The 23,865-nt window shown below is 36.5% G+C and overlaps 1 protein-coding gene across 1 annotated transcript in view; it reads right to left on the bottom strand.

Annotated features, from left to right (window-relative positions):
• Positions 1-10,367: 10,367 nt before the first annotated feature.
• TRIM33 (tripartite motif containing 33) overlaps positions 10,368-23,865 on the bottom strand; it is a 126,535-nt gene continuing 113,037 nt past the window's right edge. The window contains exons 16-21 of the mRNA XM_011933119.1: positions 23,024-23,373; positions 20,303-20,426; positions 18,898-18,972; positions 16,965-17,117; positions 15,484-15,534; positions 10,368-15,404 (exon numbers count right to left, since the gene is read on the bottom strand). Coding sequence (XP_011788509.1) covers positions 15,192-15,404; positions 15,484-15,534; positions 16,965-17,117; positions 18,898-18,972; positions 20,303-20,426; positions 23,024-23,373 — 966 coding nt within the window. The 3' untranslated portion in view covers positions 10,368-15,191. The remainder of the gene's footprint in view (positions 15,405-15,483; positions 15,535-16,964; positions 17,118-18,897; positions 18,973-20,302; positions 20,427-23,023; positions 23,374-23,865) is intronic.

The following is a 23,865-nucleotide window of genomic DNA, read 5'->3' as shown; positions in this document are numbered from 1 at the left end:
TTAGCCAGGATGGTCTCGATCTCCTGACCTCGTGATCCGCCCGTCTTGGCCTCCCAAAGTGCTGGGATTACAGGCTTGAGCCACCGCACCCGGCCCGGATGTCTGTTAGGTAGTTGGTTTATTGTGTGGTTCAAGTCTTCTGTTTCCTTACTGATCTTCTGTCTGGTTGTTCTATCCGTTATTGAAAGTGGAGTACTGAAGTCTCCAACCATTGTTGTTGAAGTGTCACTTTCTCTCTTTGCTTCTGTCAGTGTTTGTGTCATGTATTTTGGTGTACCATTATTAGGTGCATATGTTTATAATTATTATATCTCTCTGAGGGAGTAACCTTATCATAAAATGTCCCTTTACATAACTTTTTGTTCTAAAGTCCATTTTCTCTTAAAGTATAGCCACTCTAATTTTCTACAGGTGCTATTTGCATATTTTATTCTATCCTTTTACTTTCATCAATCTGTTTCTATTTTGAATCTAAACTGTGTCTCCTGTACATAGTATACAGTTGGATCAGGTTTTCAACATCACTAATGATCAGGGAAATGCAAATCAAAACCACAATGCAATACCACGTTACTCCTGCAAGAATGGCTATAATCAAAAAATCAAAAAATAATAGATGTTGGCATGGATGCAGTGAAAAGGGAATATTTCTACACTGCTGGTGGGAATGTAAACTAATACAACCATTATGGAAAACAGTGTGGAGATTCCTTAAAGAACTAAAAGTAGAACTACCATTTGATCCAGCAATCCCACTACTGGGTATCTACCCAGAGGAAAAGAAGTTATTATATGTAAAGATAGTTGCAGATGCATGTTTATAGCAGCACAATCCTCAACAGCAAAAATACAGAACCAGCCCAAGTGCCCATCAATCAACAAGTGGATAAAGAAATTGTGATATATACATATATATATATATGCATATATATAATGGAATACTACTCAGCCATAAAAAGGTATAAATTAATGGCATTTGCAGCAACCTGAATGAAACTGGAGACTATTATTCTAAGTGAAGTAATTCAGAAATGGAAAACCAAACATCGTATATTCTCACTTATAAGTGAGAGCTAAGCTATGAGGATGCAAAGACATAAGAATGATACAATGAACTTTCGGAACTTGGGGGAAAGGGTGGGAGGGCAGTGAGGGATAAAAGACTACAAATTGAGTTCAGTGTATATTGCTTGGTGATGGGTGCACCAAAATTTCACAAATCACCACTGAAGGACTTACTCATGTAACCAAATACCACCTGTTCCTGATAACCTATGGAAATAAAAAATTAAAAACAAAAAGGTTTTCAGAAAATTCAGTCTCTGTCTTTTGATTGGATTGTTCAACCTATTCATATTTAACATTACTGATTTGTTGGGTTTATGTCCTTTTTTCTTTTCCATGTCTTACCATCTTACCAAGTGTTTTTTGTGTGACTATTTTCTAATGTAGTATTTTCATTTCTTTTTTTTTTTTTTTGAGACAGAGTCTCACTCTGCCGCCCAGGCTGGAGTGCAATGGCGCAATCTTGGCTGACTATAACCTCTGCCCCTGGGTTCAAGAGATTCTTCTGTCTCAGCCTCCCGAGTAGCTGGAACTACAGGCATGCGCCATCATGCCTGGCTAATTTTTGTAATTTTAGTAGAGACGGGGTGTCACCATATTGGCCAGGCTGGTCTCCAACTCCTGACCTAGTGATCCGCCCACCTTGGCCTCCCAAAGTGCGGGGATTACAGACATAAGCCACCCCAAACTGGTCGTATTTTCATTTCTTTAATAGTTTCTCATTAAAAGAGAAACTTTGTTGATTTTTTATTTATTTATTTATTTATTTTTGAGAGAAGGTCTTACTGTCTTGCCCAGGCTAGAGTGCAGTGGCATAATTAGAGCTCACTGTAACCTCTAACTCATGGGCTCAGGTGATCTTCCTGCCTCAGCCTCTGGAGTAGCTGGGACTGCAGGCACTCACCACCACATTTGGATAATTTTTAAACTTTTGTAGAGACAAGTTCTCACTATGTTGCCCAGGCTGGTTGTGAACTCCTGGCCTCAAGTGATCCTCTCATCTCAGCCTCCCAAAGTGCTGATGTTACAGGCCTATAATCTCAGCCACTGCACAGTCCTGAATTTTTAAGTCAATCTAGGCTTTACCATATGCATCTTATCAGAACTAGGCTAATTACATGCAAACATTGCTCTTATATATCTCTATTTTCATTTTCTCCCTTTTGTGATATTATTGTTATACATATTAATATTACAAATTCAACAACCCATTGTTATAATTATTACTTTACCAACTGCAGTTTCCCTAGTCCCGTACACCTTTGCTCCTTCCTGCCCATTTCTTTGTACCATTATCAGAAAATTTCATACACATTACATTATCATATTTATAAGGCCAATATTATATATAATGTTTACATAATTTCAGTTTCTTCTTAAAATCGAGATATTCATTTGTACTCTCATATATAATTACACAATTACCTTTACTGGTATGTATTCAAATTACTATCTGAGTCACTTGCTTTCAACCTGGAGTAATCTTTTAGTATTTCTTGAAAGGCAAGTCTTCCAGCAACAAATTCTCTCATTTTTTATCTGAGAAAGTCTGTGTTTCACCTTCATTTTGGAAAGTAGCTTTGCTGGATATATAATTATTGGTTGACTTTTATTTTCTTTTGAGCATTTTGAAAGTGATCTGCTACTTTCTGGCTTCGTTGTTTCTCCTAAAATGGTCAGCTGTTGATCATATTCCCTTGAGAGTAGCAAGTTGCTTTTCTCTTGCTACTTTCAAGCTTTTCTCCTTTTAGCTTTTTTGTTTTTACTAGGACATGTCTGTTTTTGAAACTCTGTGTTTATGCTACTTGGAATTCACATAGGTTCCTGAATATGTAAGTTATCATTTTACAAAAAATTTGGGAAAATTTTTAGCTGTCGTTTCTTTGAATGTATTTTCAGCTCCCTTCTCTCTTCTCTTCTATTGAAACTCCTATTATGTGTATGTTGGTGTCCTTAAAGGTCACACATATTTCTCTGAGGCCATGTTCACTTTTAAAAAATTCTTTTTCCTCTAATCTCTATCAATTTTTCTTCAAGTTCATTTACTATTTCTTCTGCCAATTCTACTATTGAGCCTCTGTAATGAACTTTTTATTGCAGTTACTGTATCTCTTTGATATTTGATATAACATTGTCATCGCACCTTCCTTAACTTCTCCAATTATTGTTTCCTTTAATTCTGGGAATGTTTTTAATGGCAACCTTCAAGTTTTTTTCTCATAACTTGACATCTTGTCACTTTTTTTTTTTTTTTGAGAGTCTCGCTCTATTGCCCAGGTTGGAGTGTAGTTGTGTGATCTTGGCTCATTGCAACCTCTGCCTCCTGGATTCAAGTGATTCTCTGCCTCAGCCTCCCAAGTAGCTGGGACTACATGTATGCACTACCACGCCCAGCTAATTTTTGTATTTTCAGTAGAGATGCAGTTTCCCCGTGTTGGCCAGGCTGGTCTCGAACTCCTATCCTCAAGGGATCCACCCACCTTGGCCTCCTGGAGTGCTGAGATTACAGGCATAAGCCACCACACCCAGCCTCATAGGTTTGTGTTGCTTGATTTCTAGTGTATGAGTTGTACTTTTCTGTCTTTGCATGCTTTTGTATTTGTTACAGACTGGATATTTTAAATAATATGTTGTAGCAACTCTGGATACCGGTCATTCCCTTCTCATATCCCTGGGGTTTGTCATTGCTTAGTGACTGGCTTATTTTAGTGTAGTCCCTCCCATCCACCAGTATTAAGCCTCTGTTGTTGCTCCCCAGGTTGTCATGACTGGGTATACCCTGTCTCCTCGGGATGACAGTGTTTTTTTCTAGGCCCAGCTTACTCTTTTCATGATCATGTCTAGCTGTTGATCTCCAGTAATTGCCAGCTCTACTGTTTTCAACAATGTTCTGAGTCATGAATTGCTCTACAAGCTAATTCTATCATATTGTGACTCCTTTGAAGAAAAGGTTTCCAAGGTCTGTTTCACATTTGTTCTAAACCCAGGAGAGCTCCTGTGAGCTGTCTTATTCCTGGGTTCTCCTGCAAACTAGCTGGTCTACAGTTTATATGGATGTTGAATCTCTTCAGTTGCTTTTTACCACAACCTCCAGTGGTATGCGCTGAGATTTGAAATTATCTGTGCTATGTTACAAATGAAGTCCCTTTGTTTTGGAAGAGATTAGGGGTTATTTCATCTGGTTCAGTTCCCAGGCAAAATCTCTAAACCAGGGCATTGGAACTGTAACAATGGCAAGCTTCTGTGTGACATACCACCACCTCTATCTCCATCCTAGAAACTGAGTGCTTAGTGGAGTGGGTGGGGCAGCAGCCTGAGGCCTTCTCAGCTTAACTCTTTTGGCACAGAACTATCACCTCATGAGCCAGGGCAAAGATCATCTGTGTCCCAGTATTCTAAACATGCCACACCCAACGTAAAGCCTCTGGTGGCAAAGTGGGAGCTGAGTGGAAGATGTGAACCCACACTGCTCAACTGCACTCCCCTGGGTTTTAACTTCAGCAAAAGCAGCTGGAGGCAGACCAAGAATTGTTGACATCCTGCTTTTCCCAAGAAGAGGGTTCTCCAACTGGGAGGTGAGGAAAAGGAAGCCCTGTGTTCTTGGCTGCAGCAGTCTGGAATCTCCACATTAATAAGCATAGAGGAGGAAACAAGGAAACAATCTAGGTTTAAATATCACAAACTCCCATTTCCTACAGAATTTTCACATTTCCTTGAATAGCTGTTTTTCTCATCTGCTGTTTGCTCACAGGATCATTTACGAAGGCTTTACATAAATAGCTTTATTTTACATGGTTATTTATTTTATTTTACATATATTTTGTTTCAGATAAACTGGTGAAAATAATTATCACCAGTTTCCCTGAGGAGGGGGTAAGTAAGCACAGCTCTTCACACTATCACACCAGTCACTCAGTTTTCTCTTTTTTTTTTTTTTTTTTTTTGACATGGAGTCTGGCTCTGCCGCCCAGGCTGGAGTGCAGTGGTGCGATCTCAGCTCACTGCAACCTCTGCCTCCTGAGTTCAAGCAATTCTCCTGCCTCAACCTCCCGGGTAGCTGGGACTACAGGCACCCACCACCACACCTGGTTAATTTTTGTATTTTAAGTAGACATGGGGATTCACCATGTTGACCAGGCTGATCTTGAACTCCTGACTCAAGTGATCCACCTGCCTCAGCCTCCCAAAGTGCTGGGATTACAGGCATGAGCCACCATGCCCGCCCAGTTTTCTTTTCAACTCATAAAAATCAGTATCATCATTATTTTTACATTTTTGTTTTTTAGAGATGGGCTCTCACTATGTTGCCCGGACTGGTCTTGAACTTCTGGCCTCAAGCGATCCTCCCACCTTGACACTACCAAAGTGATGGGATTACAGGCATGATATGCCACAGCCAGCCTCATTATTACTTAATTTACCCTCATTTACCATATAGATATATAATTTTTTCTTTTTTTTGAGACGGAGTTTTGCTTTTGTTGCCCAGGCTCTGGAGGGCAGTGGCGCAATCTCGGCTCACTGCAACTTCTGCCTCCTGGGTTCAAACGATTCTCCTGCTTTAGCCTCCCAAGTAGCCGGGATTACAAGCAAGCACCACTACGCCCGGCTAATTTTTGTGCTTTATAGTAGAGATGAGGGTTTGCCATCTTGGCCAGGCTGGTCTCGAACTCCTGACCTCAGTTGATTCACCCGCCTCGGCCTTCCAAAGTGCTGGGATTACAGGTGTAAACCACTGTGCCTGGCCTCATTTACCACTTCCTTTGCTCACCATCTCTTCTTAGGTCTTACGTTTTCTTTCTGATCTTATTCTGATTCCTGAAATAAACTTTCCTAAGTTCACTTAATGAGGACATGTTGGTAGTAAGCTCTGTTTATCCAAAACGTCATTGGCCCATTTTCCTGAGTTTTGTTTGGTACAGAATTCTAGATTGACACCTCTCAGCACAAAAAATATACCACTCTCATCTGTTTTTCATTGTTATCAAGTAGCTGTCACACTAACTGCTGTTACTTTGTAGATAATGCTTTCTTTCTCTTGCTCTTTTAGAGACTATTTTTAGTGGTTTATCAAGAGTTTCACTCTGGTTTTCCACGTTGTCTATCATCTACAAATTAGCTCAATGGGTCTAGAGATTGAGATTATTTCCTTGATTTCTCAAATGCAAAGATGACTCTAATCAAATTGGAAAATTTCTCAGCTAAAATATCCTCAAATATCATCCCAAACCATTCTATCATCTCTTTCTGGTAGTCTATTAGATGTTCATTGACCTTTCAAACTGTCCCTGGTGTTGAGTTTTCATACATTCTACATAATTTCTTAATCTTGGTCTTCTGGTTCATTTTATCTGTTTTGCTTTTCATGTCTAGATGTTTCATTGTTCCCAATCTTATTTTTCTTGTCATATGCTCTTGCTTATCCTCCACCCCCATCATTTTTTGTCTTGTTCCTTCTCAATTTTTGGATATTCTTTCATTCCTTACACATACTGTATTCCAATAAATCTAAGCCATCAAGTACTGAAAAATACATCATTTTGTGCCAATTTAATGCTGTACTGTCATATGAATTTTAGAGATGTTAAAAAATTTTTTTGTGTGTCTTCGAATACTCTAATCCAGTAATTCCAAAATCTGCAGTCTTTGCAGGTCAGATTCTGTTATTTCTCTTAATTTATTCACAATGACTTTTCAAAGCTTTGTGAATTTGAGTATGAATCCAAAATTATTAGAACACTACCTATTGAAGCTATTTGAGATTGTTTAAAATGCTGCAAGGGTGTACCAACATTTGTTTTTGTTAAGTGCCCAGAATAACTTCAAACCTGACCACGTTAACTTATTTTCTTTTTTTTTTTTTTGAGACAGGGTCTTGCTGTGTTGCCCAGGCTGGAGTGCAGTGGTGTGACCACTGCTCACTGCAGCATTGACTTGCCAGGCTCAAGGAATCCTCCCACCTCAGCATCCTAAGTAGCTGGGGCTACAGGTGTGCACCTAGTATTTTTGTTAAAAATGGCATGCCTGCCTTAATTAAAAAATTTTTTTTGCACAGACATGGTCTCACTATGTTGCCCAGGCTCGTATCCAACTCCTAGGCTCAAGCAATCCTCTCGTGTTGGCCTCCTGAAGTTCTTAGCTTAATTTTTCTAACCACATGGGTAGTATGAGTTTTGTCATACTAAACTGATTTGTCAGCTTGTGGATACAAATTATCAAATTTTTTTCTTCTCTCCACTTTTCTTCTTTCCACTTTTTCTTACTTTCTTCTTCTTCTTCTCCACTTTTCTTACTTTCCACTCTGAGGTAGCATATTCTAGTGCATTCTTTCACTGAGTGTATCATCTTTTGAGGTTCCAGGTTTTGGAAGTGTCTCACTCTGAGTTCATATTAATGCTGGCCACTAGGCTTTGTTTCTCTTCTAGAGCTTAGCCCATTCCAAAGTCATCAAGAACAAAAAGACTGAGAGAACTGTCAGGGAAAATGTCCCCTTTAATATTGTTATTTCTCTGGATTCATGCTTTTTTGTTCAATTCCACACTAAGCCTTTCATTTTTAAATTTCTCAAGTCTATCAAGATGTTGAAACAACAGCAAAATACAGTTATCTACCTTACACAATTCACTAGCTGTTATTCTGCTGCATGTGCACTCTCACATATGCTTTATACACCCACAAAAGTTTTACCTACTAGAAAACAGCAAAAAGAATGACACTTCATCTCTCATTATTCCAGCATGCATCTCTGAAGAAAAGGGACATTCTTCTATTCAGGCACAAAACCACTGTCACACCTAAGAAAACTATTCCATGTAAGAATTCATAAACAAATTTTCTGAGATGTTCCTAAAATATGTTTAATGGCTGGGTTTAATTGAAAATGAAAAGTTCATGTAGTACATTTCATTATACTGTATTTCACTGCATACTGATTATACTGCATTATTTTACAAAGAACAGCCTCCCCACTTGTTTTGTACTTTTTTTTTTTTTTAAGAATCCAAACCAGCGGTCTTGTAAATGTCCTATATTCCAATTTTGTTTAATTATTCCATGTGATTAGATTCAGGTCAAATGTTCTTGGCAAAAATGCTACACAGGTAGTGAAGTGGGGCTTTAGAGTATCTTCCTTGTTAGCTCTACGATGAGTTTAAAGATTTTCATTTTTTAAAGAAACCTCATCCAGCATTTCAGGTATTTTGTACCTCAGGAGGGTTCTTCAGGGCATGCAGTTTGTCATACTGTCAGAAACGCATGCCCCTATGTAGCTTTGCCTTTCCAGATCACTAATGGTGACATGTTCACAAATGAAAGACTGCTGATACATTTACCACCAACTGAGGTAAGGTAACAAGATAAGGGGATGCTTAGACGAAATCTTCCATAAGATGTTCTATCCTACTAATTCATGTTTACATTTATAGTTCCCTAAAAGTTCGGAGCCTAATATGGGTGGTTGTTGAGTTTTGCAGTCTAAGAATCAATTAATATAGGATTACATTAATACTTAAGGGCTGAGGATGGACTTGAAAGACTTGAGTTCCAGTATGAAAGCCTTTTCTTATGTCAGTAAAAAGGTAGAAATTACATTTTGAACCTATCCTTTCATGGCAACAGAAGATATGAAAAAAGAAACAGTATCTGTTGAGAACTTGTATGTCAACCTTGTGCCATAAATGATCTCAATTCATCTCCATATTAATTTCATGAGCTGGATATGACTATCCTCATTTCACAAATAAGCCAAAGTAAAACTCAGAGAAGTCATATTGGTAACACAAGGGTTCAACCCCAAATCTGGACAATGGCAACTTATATTTTTTCCACTATATAAAATACATCTAGAAGGGTAACAATTATGAATTTCCATTCTGATGTTTTACTTGGTTATTCAAGGTCTTAAACTCTGTATAATCTTTTAAAAAACCATTTCTTGAAAAAATAGTCTATACTCATTCCATGTCTCATTCACCTAACCCACTGTACACTTGCTGCTCAAACTGGAACAGCTTTTATCAAGGTCATCTATAACTTCTATATTGCAAAATTCAATGGCCACTTTATGTTTACTTCAACACTTGACATCAGCAACACCCCCACATCCCATCTTGAAACCTCTTTCTCATCTTCTATTATCACTCTCCTGGCTTTCCTCCTACCTATATGACTAATCCATAGGAATCCTCTGTGTTTTGTTTTCCTAGTTCTTAAATATTGTTTCCTCTGCTGTTGTAACTATCCTGCTCTTCCCATTCTATAAATTTCCTAGACAATATCATATTCTTATACTGCTTTAGTTACCACTTATACTAGTAGCTAAACTTTGATGTTTATAAATGGCCACCATGCGCTAGACATATTCAGTGATGAACAAAAACAATTACGATACCTAACTGATGGATCTCACAGGTTCTATCTCTAGCCCAAGGGTCTCTCACAAGCAGCAGAACCACAGAGACTCGCACCTTAATTTTCCATTAGTACCTCACACTCAATACATCCCAAACTGAACTCACTCCCCTGGTTCACTCATAATCTATTCCCTTCTCCTCCTCTTCCTAATTTTAATAGGTGCTAGTAACTCCATGGCTTCAATTACTGGTCCATTTTACTAAGTCTCTCAAGTTTGACTGCTATTCTCCCATTCTACTGCCAGATAGCTAATTTAGGGCTCACCTGGATTACTTAGAGCATACAATTGGGTCTCTACCTCTAATATTCTGCAGAACTCATTCTTCACTGCTACAGTGATCTTTCAAAACGGCAAATTTGATTATTTCAACACTCCAGTCCCCACCTTGCTTAAAATTCTTCAAGGACTCCTTGATGGCCTCAGCGTAATTCCCAAACCCTTTAATATAACTTATAAGACTCTCTGCTCGAAGAGGGGTCTGCTCAATTCTTGAGTTTAGTTTTTTTACCACTCCAACTTACACTGTTTCAGATTAAGTTAATTAACTTTTCAGTTCCTGGAATACGTACATGTTCTCTCTTACTCAGTCTTCTACATAATGTATTCTCTTTTCACTCTCTCTTAGACTTGTCCACTGTCCTCTTATGAGTGAAAGAAATTGCTTTCCTGGCAACAAAGTTTGGGTTAGATCCTTTCCTATGCATTACAATTATATTGTTAATCCCTATCATAACATTGATTACTCTAACATAGAGTCTAAAGTCTGTGAAGGCAATGACTATATCTTGTTCACTACTGTATTTTGGTGCCTGGCACACAGTGTAAATTTTTAAAATGATTTTAAATTATGATTAAGTTTCAACTCACAGAAGAAAAAAGAAGAAATTCATTTGAAAACTTTTTCAATTTTCTAATTTAATAGAAATAACCAAAACAATGTGGCTTTCAAACAAGGGTTTAAAACTAATCTAATACAACTTCTACAACACATTCCAGAGCATTATAACAAGAATTATTTACAGGCAGCTAATGTATTAAATAACCATGAAAAGAAAAAACTTGCTTTTATTACACACCAGCAAAAATACAGGAACGAAACAATTAGAAACTGCAACCTTGTTTTAAAAAATTAAATATGATTATTTAGAGAATACAATACCACAGAAACAGCACTTTTTAAGAATCATATTGAAGGGCAGTTAACTATGTGCAAAAATAATAGTAGTAGTAGTAGTAGTAATAATGAGGGGAGGAGACCAATTTAAATACTGGAAGCAAGGAACTAGTAAGGCTGTGAATTTAACCCTTTCGTGTGTAGGTATGTTTACATAAAAAATTAACAGGCTTTCAAATTGCACAAATCTTTTTTATAGGCTTATGTATATGTTTCACTGTGTTTTAAAACGTAGTAGATGCCTACATTCTTCAGAACCAGGAGCAGAACATGCATTCCATCCTTAAGATTGAAATTTAGGCCACACTTGAAAGGGAATATTGCAGTGGCACTTACAAAATCATTTTGGTGCCTTCCCACACATGTAAATTTGGTTAATTTAAAAGAAGAGCATTTTCAATTTTAAAGATCACTTTCTAGAAAAGGGCTAAACTTAACTTGTACATTTTGTAGTTTGATATGACAAATATATCCAAATTAACTTATTTTTGAAGATAGTTTTGTTTCTCCGATACAATAAAAAATATATAAACGACCACATAGGCAAACACAAGGAACTAAGATGAAAGAAATGCTATACATGCATTTTGACCAAGTAAAAGAAACCATTATATTCAAGAGTACGTGTTGAATCTGAAATGTCTATGTAAACTGTGGCATATAAATTTTTTTCCTTAAAAAAGTACCTTCAATTTTTTTACTCAAACACTTACTTTTAAAAAAATATGCAACTTTCCCCAATTTTTAAAATAAAATGCCACAATATATTGTCATTACTTCCAGCATACATTTAAATTTCTTAATTTTTAAAAGATAGACTGGGTGATATGCATACAAACTTTCCTATAAAATCACCATCCAGGAGAGGATTCTGACATGCTATTAGGCAACAGACTTAAAGCAGTGTTATTGCTTTATCAAGGAGGAGATAAACTGTGAGAAAAAAAATTAAATATCCAGGTCTGGTACATGATCAAACTGTATTACACCTTGAAAGTCTTGAATCACCTTCAGCAGATCATTAACATAGATGGTATAGAAATTAAGAATTCATGGTATGAATTGAATCTGTTTTAACTAATGGAGTTGGGTACGTGGATTTTTTATAAAACTACTCACTGACCCGATGCTGAGTATGCAAATGAGCAGTGCTTTGACAAGAAATGAGATTTTTGTATTTCACATGTTGTACATGAATGGGGGTGGGTGTGGGACGTAAAAGCCAAGGGAGACGGGGCCACAGCATCTACTCCCATTTTGGATAGTAAGAGACCATTTAATAACATACGGTAGGCCACAATCCAAGGGCATAGTTGGAAGACCTGAATCTATTAGCTTATTAACACTAATCACTAATAATTACATGGCAGGATACCTGCTGAGGTAATTGATAAATCTACAATTTGCACACTTATAAACCTTTTACTTCTACTTAAAAGCATTATTTCTTTCAATTAACTAAAAATTCCAAAACTTGTTATCACAAAAAATGAGACAACTGACTTAGCATTACCTAAAATTCCCTTATGTTAAGATACAGAAGTCAGAAAGTACCAACTTGTTGATCCAAAAATAATAATTTCAATAGTGGATCCAATGCCTTATCATTTCTCTGTAGTAATGGTTTGATGTTTCCATATAGAGCATGACCTGCAATCTAACCATACTTTAGAACTTTCACATGCTTTGCCTTATAAAGCAATTCCTTCACTCAAGTGAATCGGCTGAGCCAAGTGCTGAAAACACAAATTTAGGTCAGCAGAACAGACCGTGCAACACTTTGTTCTTAGTTTTCTGATGGGAGAAGTAAATTGAAGTACAGAAAAACTTTAAAAGCTTTTAAGAAAAACATTATGTGGACTTTTCTCCAAATCTTCTAAAATACTTCCATTTAAACAACAAATACAAATGTGAGAGTATAAAAACAAACTGCCTTCAGGGACTGACAGATATTCAATTTTGTCTTTTTAAAACATAAATTAATAGGAAAACATATATCTAAATATCAGTTTAAGTTTTTATACTTTTTAACCATAGGTATAAATGAGCTGAAAAAATCAGCTTAGAGACACAACGATCAGTGTGCAAGAAAAAAGCTTTAATAAAAAATCTAAAGTGAGTACCTTAATGGTGGCATGTTGATAGCTATTAATAGTAATTCCTCAGCAGTATAAATTATCTTAACAGAAATGGAGGCTATTAAATGTTGACAAAAAAGTGGCTTTTAAACTGATTTAACCAATCTTAAACCAAAAAAAACCTAAAAACTCTAACATGTAATTTTAAGGGAACACAGTTATTTTTTAAGGCCCCAAATACCGAAAAATATTTACTTAAAATGTGTTTCTCCCCTCAGTTAGCAGAATCTATTTATGACTCATTATCTACAATTTTTTAAAAGGATCCATTTGAAGAGCAATACAAAATATTAAAACTCAAAGGCCTGGCAGAATGAAGTTATACTGCTGCTATTCCTCACTTTCCCAAAATGTGGCCTTAGATATATGTCTACTTATAAACTGAAATCATGGATGTTGTGAAAAAAGAGGGAAACAGGCATAGGCATAAGTATTTTTAAATAATTTTCTCCCTCTTATTAAAAAACTTTTCTTAGGCATTTAAAATCTGAGTAAAATGTTTCAACAGTTTGGTTTATTTTTAAAGGCTTAAATTATTTTTAAAAAATTGAAAGTGAAGAGGAAGCCAGGAATAAAGTAAATCAATAGCAATAATAAAATCAATACTCTTTAAATACACAACCAGGAAGCCTAAATCATATTCCTATTTACCCCCACCCCTTGTTAAGAAAAGAAAAACCCAAAGGAATTTGTATAATAATTTCTTTAGAGCACTTTATTTGATTCAATATGCACTAAAAAATATTGACCTCTTAGACAATTATGTGAAATAATTTTCTGAGTAGTCTACTCTCTGAACTGCTTAAACTAAATTTTTAAAAAGGCAAATAAATGATTTGCCACAAAACTGCTGATTTCTGAAAAATATCTAATGGCAACTTCTTCTATTTTGGTCTCTGTATATTCTAATGTGTCCATACAAAAGTAGGACTAAAATCTTGAATCAAACAAAAGAGAAGCCTGTAACATTGTAGAACACACGTTTTGAATGTGAGCATCACAAACAAAGAAAAGAAAAATGAACCAGAGCCAAGTTGACTTATCTGCCTCGGGTGCTATAGTTGGGGTGGTAAAGGTGGGTTTACTCCAGTAACCATTCAAGTGGGGATTGGCTCATTTTCAGGATTTACTAACAGGTTTCTTCTAAGTCCTTTAAGCCCCCAGTCCATGCAAATGTCCCACTTGGTGGACAGATGAGTAATCTAACCCCACCGGGTTTATTTCAATATTTTGATATCTCAATAATAAGCTGCTTCTGAAGATTTTTTGAGAAGTCTGTTCTCTATTAAAATAAGATAGAACCTCAAAATATGAATGTGAACATTAGAAATAGACAGAATATATTACAAATCCATTCTTGATAGGAACATTAGTAAGAATACACATTAGCTTAAAAAACAGGCTCAGCAAATGTTGCTGATCTGCCAAAAGTTTTAGTTCACTATTTACAAATAAGACAAAGTGAAATACAGAAAATTTTACACATTTGGTAGTTGACAGATACTGTTTGCCAATAGTGGTCTATCAGAAAACTGACATGAAGGAAGACTGGAAAAGAGCCAGTTGTCACCTTCTCAATCAAATTTAAATGTACAGAAAACTAGATTAATTTTGAAACAAACATTCTGCCTTTCATGGGAATAACTGTATGATCACATAATTTGATTGGGAAGTACAATTGTAAGTGTTTTCTGGAAATGACTACTATAACTCTAAATAATCCACTAATGAAAAGTTACTGTTTTTATTTCAGTAGACCATTGAAGTTGATTAAATGATAACTAGTGGTCGTGTTTCCTAAACCCTAAGTATGAGTAGAAAATAAAACCACTGCTGAGTTCTTTATATCAATTTAAAAACTAACACCCAACAGCATAAAAATGAGAAAAAATATAATGGCATGATTCAATGCAAATCTGCACTGACATTAAAGTAGAATCTGAGCTACTTGGGTTTTCAACTAGAAAACAACCTGATATGTATGTGTGTGAAGGGGGAGGGTTAAAAGTTGTTTTAATAACTGTGTGACCTAGTCCAAAAAGAAAATTTATCAAGTGACACGAGCCTCAAGTATTTACTCGTACACCAAGTATCCTGCACCAATCAATAACACACAATCATCAACATTTGCCATTTCTAACAATCAGAGAATCATTCTCATTAGAACAGAAATCCTCATATCATTTCACTTTTGCTTTTTGCTTTTAAAGTTGCAAACAGAGTTCTCTCCCCCTTTCTTGACAAGAATGTGTTTCTGTCCATTATTTCAATCTAATACTGTGTAAAAGCTATCAGCTTCTTCAAGGAGGTGCCCACTGTAGGCAGGATATTCCAGCAACACTTAAAAGTTTTCTGGGTTTTTTGTTTTGTTTTTTAACAATTGATTCAAATCCATGTCATTTTACTTTATATGTACTGGTCTCTCATCTGACTTTAGGCGTTTTCTGCGGGGCTGTATAAAGTCTTCATCAGAGTCCTCAGTTACCTCACCATCATCCTCTTCCTGCTCAAACTCTGGCAAAGGTGCGAAGGTCCTGTCTGAGTAGATCTCTGTGAGTTTATCTTCAAAGTACAATGCAACTGCTTTCCCTGCCTGAGCTACTTCTGAATCAGCCTGCAAGCAAAAGATAGGAATATTCACCTATTGGTAATGCATATTCCTTCACCAAGTTTGCATGGTCTGAAAAGCTTACCTTCAAATTAATCTCTTGTGTGTCTGCATAAACTTGAACAACTTTCATCATCTAAAAAGGATACCAGAGTCAAAAAAAAAAAAGGGAAATTATAATCCTTTCTAAAGTTATGAGACTGCATAGGATTGGCGACGAAAAGTCAGCCATACTAGGGAGAACAAATTGCTATAACCAGATAAAGTGCTTTTCTAAAATTCTACAGAATATGGAACCATTTTCTTTACAAAGCCCTGTTACTAAAGCTACTGTGAAACCTCAGTAATTGTCTTATTTTGAATTATCAAGGTCAATATGAATAGGAATTGGCCTGAACACATCAATCTATTCAAGAGAAAAATATTTGTGAAGCAAATTATATAAGAAACGTTGCTTTTAAAAACTGACACACTTTCAACAAACCACTTAATAAAAATTATATCTGTATAGCAATATTTTAATCATAAACTATGTAACTATTACTGAGGCAGGTAACATGGGTCTTCTTATCAACTATAGTTCATGAAAGCATATCTATTTGAAAATAATTTAACTACACTGAAAAATAAGACAAAATTTGGGACTAGTTTCTAAATTTAACTTCAAATTAATGAGATTTTACTAATATACTCTGTGCCATACTGCTATAAAGGTGACTTAGAATTTTCACCTTATGAAGATTTTGTTTTGTTTTTAATTTTAAAATGCCATCTGGATGCTTCCAGAGGCAGTTATGGGAATACGTTACAGGATTCAATGTGATTTATTTTAGTAATAATCATATGGCACCCAAATTACATCAGCAATAAAAATACTTTAGTATTAATCTCTTAAAAGATTTTGTGGATTCTCATTAAATTCCACTTTCTTCTCCTATCATGAAAATCTTCCATAATAATAACAGAATTGATTTTATCCCTAAGATAATAAAAACAATTTTCCTGAAACAGGTATATATCACATTTCTTCTCAAGGCATGGCTAATTCAACCTTACCCTCAAAAAAAAACCTCCAAAAACCAAAAAACATAACCACAATTAATCAAAGTCACACTGTTGAAATAAGAAAACTCAGTATCATATACTCTGGGCCACTATTCAAGATAGGTCACCAGAGATTAGTTTAAGGTTCTACATTTATGTTGTCAATAATAAAATGCAAGGACAAGGGTACAGATACTTTCCTAACAGTACCCAAAATGTAAGCTGTTTATAATCATATCCCACAAAACATACTTAACTACGGACAGTACTTTCCATACTTATGCCAATCCTCAACTCATTTAGAAAAGGTAATATTCTTAATGTATTATATTTAAGTATATACTACAAATTATACACAATAAATTTTCTTCACAGGAGCTGTTAATACAATCAGATGTTTAGCAAGACTGTAGCAGAAAAAAACAATTTTAATAAAATTAAAGTCTTTCAGCAGAAAAAATAAAACAAGGAAATAAACAAAAACTAACAAATCAAGACTCTATAGGTTGGAAGTTAACATACTTCATTAAACCTTTCACAGTTCTTGAAGATCAAACGGACATCAGCCACAAAGTCATCTGGGATTTGGTAGTGTTGGGAATGTTTTTTCTGAAGCTTCTTTTTCACGGTGGATAAATCCATTGGTTTCTTTATAATTTTATAGTAGTTTGGTATCTAAAATAAGCAAATAATGGCAAATAAGAATTCTCCAAAAATGCCAAACTTTTGAATTTGAACATGCATAGCATATTAATTTTAGGGAAAAAAATTATTATAGAGCCAGCTGCTTGCAAATTTTGATATGGACGTATATACTTTACATCTTCATGAAAACCAAATCTTATGCAGAATATGTGTCAATCTTCATGGTTAGTCCAAGCCCCCAAAGTCCTACTTTTAATAGTAAGATTTGGAAAGAAAGCAATTAGCAAGGGTAACCAACCAGTAGCCTTGAGGCAACATTTGACTTATCAGAATTTTATGACTCCTCAAGAGTTTTTCTTTTTTTTTTAAAGAAAAAAAATTTATAAAATATATTAATGTTACAATTAGAATATGATGTCTTTTGGAAGACATCACAGAGAATATCATTTACATCACGAAATCTTGACTTAGTAACAGAGGAAGCAAGACTATTAGCACGTAAGAAAAATTTACTAACTTTATTAACCATTTAGTGTTCATGTTAGGGAATTCTGGCCCCAACCCTGGCCAAAAATTTCCACCCTTGGGATAAAAGTAAATAGTTAGAGAAGCTATTTTATTGATTAATTGATTTTTGAGATGGAGTCTTGCTCTGTTGCCCAGGCTGGAGTGCAGTGGCACCATGCTGGCTCATTGCAACCTCCATCCCCTAGGTTCAGGCAATTATCCTGCCTCAGCCTCCCCAGCAGTTGGGATTACAGGCGTGCGCTACCACACCCGGCTAATTTTTGTAGTTTTAGTAGAGAGGGGGTTTCACCGTGTTGGCCAGGCTGGTCTTAAACTCCTGGCCTCAAGTGATCCACCTGCCAGGCCTCCCAAAATGATGGGATTATAGGCATGAGCCACCATGCCTGGCCGAGAAGCTCTTTTAATGGCCCATAAAAAGAAAACGTTTGAAAGTCATTTTCTACTTTAAAATCCCTGCAATTGAAGATGAGACAAATTTTCCAGAAACAGATGATTACTGCTTGTACAAAACATCTTCCGTCTATGCCTTTTGTGATTTAAAATTCATTTCTCAGGCTACTCAGTAAACAAGTCAACTACCATTTAATACTCTCTAACAGGCCTGGTATGTAATAATGTACTATTCAACAACTGATGGCTAGTAATAAAATGTGTGTAGAATATTCTTATCCCACTTATTAGGCACCAAACACCTCTAATCTTCCACTTATTGTAGCATTTTAGAGCCTTTATCCCTTACAGAAGTCAATGACTATAGACTATGCTAAACACTTTACATAGGTTATCTTATATAATCCTCAGAACAACCCAATGAGGTAAGAAATTGTGTCAGAAAAGAAAACTTGAGTCTTAGAGAGGTTGAGGAGCTTATTCCAGAAAGCTGAGGTGTAATACAAGCTTAGTCTAAGGCCAGAGCCCATACTCTTTTTTTTTTTTTTTTTTTTTTTTTGAGACAGTCTCCCTCTGTCGCCCAGGCTGGAGTGCAGTGGTGTGATCTGACTCACTGCAAGCTCCGCCTCCGGGGTTCACGCCATTCTCCTGCCTCAGCCTCCCAAGCAGCTGGGACTACAGGCGCCCGCCACCGCGCCTGGCTAATTTTTTTGTATTTTTAGTAGAGACGGGGTTTCACCGTGGTCTCGATTTCCTGACCTCGTGATCCACCCGCCTCAACCTCCCAAAGTGCTGGGATTACAGGCGTGAGCCACCGCGAACAACCGCCAGAGCCCACACCCTTAAGTATTATGAGACTTCCCCCACTGAGCTACTAAGATAGGCAACTCACCGAAGCAGGAACAGGCTCCTGGAATTCAATACTTAATTCATGGCAATAGAGGTAAAGCAGAAGACGTTCACATTTCTGGCCCAAACAAGGAAAGGAAAGCACATGAAACATTTTTCTCCTAATAAAACATTCTTGAGAATGAGAACTATATCACAACAAAGTTTGATTACAACAAACTGAACGCAAGCCCCCTGTTTATTAGATACTCAAGTAAACATAAACACCCAAAGAAAACTCCTGTGCTTCTCATTTTGTTTTCAGACTATCTTTTGTTCTACTTTAAATAAGAATGGAAGATAACTAAGGTAATTTATGGAAGGGAAGTCACAAAAGCAACATCTAACACTTTGTGCAAAAATTTATAAATTACTTGGTAATAAATAAGTAAATAAATCATCACTGTTGCTCCTCATGGTAATTCCTTAGACAGGCAAGATAAATGTTAAAAGTTATCCCCTTTCTTCAAATGACTCCAGTCAGGTTCAAAATAAAAATGGCCTTCTCAATCTAACTCCAAAAATGTGTTTTTACCCAATCATGAGTAAACTGAGATGCATTTTACATTCACAGTCTTCTATTTACCTAAACTTCTTTTAATACAAGTCATACAAGTTTGTATAACCTAAACACATATCTTGTCTTCACAGATAGTAGATGAGGGTTTTTGCAAGTATATACACCAGAGTAGAGCCAAATTTAACTCTAATGACCGCACGACAATGCAAAAGATTCTGTCTTTGGAAATCAGACTACAGGCCAGATTGGCAAAATTCTGAGTAAAGTAAGGAGAGAGTTTCCATTTTTAATATGATAAGAAGCTATTAGAGAATTTTAAGCAAAGAAATGATAGACTTGTTTACTTTCTAAAAAAGAACACTGTTTAGTACAGAAAACAGACTATAAAGGTCAAGAGCAGAAGCGAGGAGAGCAGTTAAGAGATAATTACAATAGTCCAGATGAGAAATTAGGATGTCTGTCTAGAGTGGTAATGGTGGGAAAAGGTAAGAAAATGGTATTACAGTTATCATTATTTCATTTTTAATAGGTTTCTAACCTGAGCAACAGAAATGAATGGTGGTATCATTCAATTAAGGGGAATACTGGGGGACGAATACACTTTTTTATGTTGTTATTTGCTTGGTTTTGTGTTTGGAAGGAGAGGATTAGAAATTAAGATTTTAGTTGAGACATCTTAAGTTTGAGGAATCTGCATAGAAGGGTCTGTAGTTCTCAGAGTTAGAGAAAAAAAGACTTCAGAGATCATCAATATACCATCAGATGACAGGATTAAAAGTTAAGTGTTACCAGGTTTTGTGTATGCTACACAGGAAAAATAAAAAAAAGATGTATATATAGGCAGACCACTACTGAATCCCAGTGACAAACCAACTTATTTGACACTTACCCTTTGGTCCACGGGGCTTAACCCCTGCGCAGTTTTCCCCTTCTTACTATGTTGCAAATTATCACAATCGTATTCAACTTCTGGCTTTCCAATATCTCTACAAAATGTGCATATCCAGTCCCCACTAGACAGGGAAATAGGTAATTAGTCCACATAATTATAAAAAAAAGCCTGCTCTAGAGAAGCTACTTCCCTAGACAGGGGCCTGGTTTATTTTCTTAATAATTTTTTGGAAAAAGGAAAGTTTTATAGTTGTGAAATCTCATCAGGTGACGTCATGTGATTAAAAACTCCTCTAAACTTTCCTAGTCACACATCAATTGATTATTTCTGGAATGCATTATAAAAATGGCATCTCTGCATTAAAAGGGGGTCTCTAAGTAGTGATGAGCAGGACTTGCAGCATAAGGCCTAAGACCAACTCTCCCAGGTCCCAGTATCACCATTATGTAGACTCAGTATTTATGAATAAGAAGAGCACAGGTTACAGAGTTTCTCAGGTATCTTGTACTGTTTTGGCATGTATTAAAATGCCAAAAGTAAATCAGTTGTTTTTTCATGGTCAAAACCTAGAACACACACACACATACCTACAGGCACAAGCACATGTATATATACCTCCTTTTTTTTCAGAGACAGAATCTCCCCCTCGTCCAGGCTGGAGTGCAGTGGCACAATCTTGGTTCACTGCAACCTCTGCCTCTCGGGTTAAAGCGATTCTTGTACCTCAGCCTCCCTAGTAGCTGGGATTACAGGCATGCACCATCATGACCGACTAATTTTTGTTTTTTTTTTTTTGAGACACAGTTTCACTCTGTCCTCCAAGCTGGAGTACAGTGGCATGATCCTGGCTCACTCCAACCTCTGCCTCCCGGGTTCAAGCGATTTTCATGACTCAGCCTCCTGAGTAGCTGGGATTATAGATGCCTGCCACCATGCCCAGCTAATTTTTGTGTTATTAGTAGAGATGGGGTTTCACCATGTTGACCAGGCAACTCCTGACCTCAGGTGATCTGCCTACCTCGGCCTCCCAAAGTGCTGAGATTACAGGCACCCGCCACCATACCTGGACAATTTTTGTATTTTTAGTAGAGGTGGGGTTTCACCATGGTGGGCAGGATGGTCTCAAACTCCTGGCCTCAAGTGATTCACCTGCCTTGGCCTCCCAAAGTGCTGGGATTACAGGCATGAGCCACGATGCCTGGCCACCTCCTATATTTTAACCCTACCAAGTATATACTTTGTTTTTATCAGGATTTCTTATCAAACTATGACTTCTAAAATGATTTATTTATATTCACTCCGTCTCTCTATATAAATCGATATATGGAGATATATAGAGAGGTATATACATAGATCCTAAATCTAGGGATATGTACTAACCAATCTATTTGTTTGTTTTTCTTTTTCAGAGATGGAGTCTTGCTCTGTCACCAAGGCTAGAGTGCAGTGGTGCAATCTCGGCTCACAGCAACATCTGCTTCCCAGGTTCAAGCAATCCTCCTGGCTCAGCCCTCCGAGTAACTGGGACTACAAGGTGTGTGCTACCATGCCTGGCTAAGTTTTTTCTTTTTTGTATTTTTAGCAGAGATGGGGTTTTGCCATGTTGGCCAGGCTGGTCTCAAACTCCTGACCTCAAGTGCTCTGCCTGCCTCAGCCTCACAAAGTGCTGGGATTACAGGTGTGAGCTACCACGCCTGGCTAATTTGCGCCAACATTTTACAATCCTTTCAAAGTATTTGCCATTGAAAGAAAGCATTCAGTGGCAAAATTCTGACATTCCAGTAAATATTACTACCCAAAGAAAACTCTTAATTTCATGATCAAAGTGCCAATGCTTTTCTTTTCTAAATAAGAAAAGTGCCAATGCTTTTTCTTTCCTAAATAAGAAAAGTGCCAGTGCTTTTCTTTTCTAAAGAAGAGTAAAGAAAAAGAAGGCCCTTATCTCTAAGACCCATCTCTAGCAAGTAACTGTATCTCCTAAGACTTAGGTAAGAAATTACAATTCTTCAGAAAAATATTCTGGCACTGTTTAAATATCTACTAGTTTTCTAATCCAAAAGGCTGACTCTTTCAAACAGGGTACTATTATTCAATTAAAGTTACTGCTTCTCGGGAATTTGAGAAGATATATCTTTTTTTTTAAATTTATAACAAGAAAAAAGCTGGGTTTACAAAGAATACTGATTTACTTCCACTAAAAAGAAATTGGGGGACAAGAGAGAAAGGAGAAGATTGAAAAAAAACAAGTATGACTCTACTATTTTATAGTCTCTGAAATCAGAGATGAGAGATTGCATGAACATGAAGTATTAAATGGAAGGGAAGAACTACAGCTCTTCTAAACCAAAACCTACCACTTGTAGATGCAAAAACTGATCCCTGATAATTAGTGAATTGCCCAAGTTTACTACAGAATTATAACCAGACTACAAGCTTTGTAACCTTAGCCCCCTAATTTAGAATTTTATCTATTTTCCTTATACTGAATATAAACTAAAGGCCAGGAGATGAAATCTACTCTTTAACATTAATGTACCACTTAGATCTTAGATAGTTTATTGTTCGTTTCTCTGGAAGCTAATACCAAAAGAATAACAGGCTCCCTGTTTCACAGAAATACTACACACTGGTTAGAAGGCCATCTGCCCTGAACAATCTTCTGCTATTTATTTTTAGCTTATGAAAATAAACACCAAAAATCAATTATTTCACTGGTACCTTGGAAAGCTAAGTAGTGTTGGAACATGACAAGTTAGATGAAAGACCTTTGGACATTTTTCGCAGCACAAGAGATCTCCTCCATTTTGGCAGACAGCACACCAGTCTTCATTTGGGTCATCATCTTTATTGTTGCCATCGCCTCCAATCCTTGCCGACCTGTGCATGAGGCTTCGAATTGGGGACTTTCCATTAACAAGGCTGCTGAGCCCTGACTGTTTGCAGCTTTCATTCATATCTGCAGGTTCAGTTTTCACATGGTTTTCCAGGCTTGCCAATGCATCCAACTCACTTTCTAGATGCAGGTTGGTTGAGAGAGGTGGTGTCAAGCTACTCTCGGGACTGCTCAACTAAAACAAAACGATGACAAATTCTTGAAGAATCATTTAATCTTTATTGTATGCAGTATGTGCATTTAAAAGCTATGTGAATATGCATATAGATATACTGACATAACTTAAATTTATTTTATAAATCACAATAGTGCCATAAAGAAATGACAATAATCCCAAAATTATTCAGGCACACTAACATATATGATTTTAAGGGGTCTGCCCCTCTAATAATGTCTCACTCAGATAATAAGTAAATTAATTAAACTGTTAAGCTACTGATTGGGAAGTCAGCATAGGGTTATACTTTTCCTTGAGAGAGCTAATTATGGCACACTCCTTTTCACACCTAGAATCTTTTGCATAGCATTTTAGAAGCATTCTATAATATTCTTCTGCTCACCTATCATTCCACTATATTGTAGGAAGGTTGCAACAACTTAAAGAAATCGTTCACTACCCTTGGCACCCATTTTTTTAATGCGGGTACTTTCTAAACCAAGTTCTGGA

The sequence above is a fragment of the Colobus angolensis genome, unplaced genomic scaffold (assembly GCF_000951035.1).
Source record: "Colobus angolensis palliatus isolate OR3802 unplaced genomic scaffold, Cang.pa_1.0 Scaffold124, whole genome shotgun sequence".
In the NCBI taxonomy this organism is placed as follows: Eukaryota; Metazoa; Chordata; class Mammalia; order Primates; family Cercopithecidae; genus Colobus; species Colobus angolensis.
This window is presented reverse-complemented; position numbering and strand designations above follow the sequence as displayed.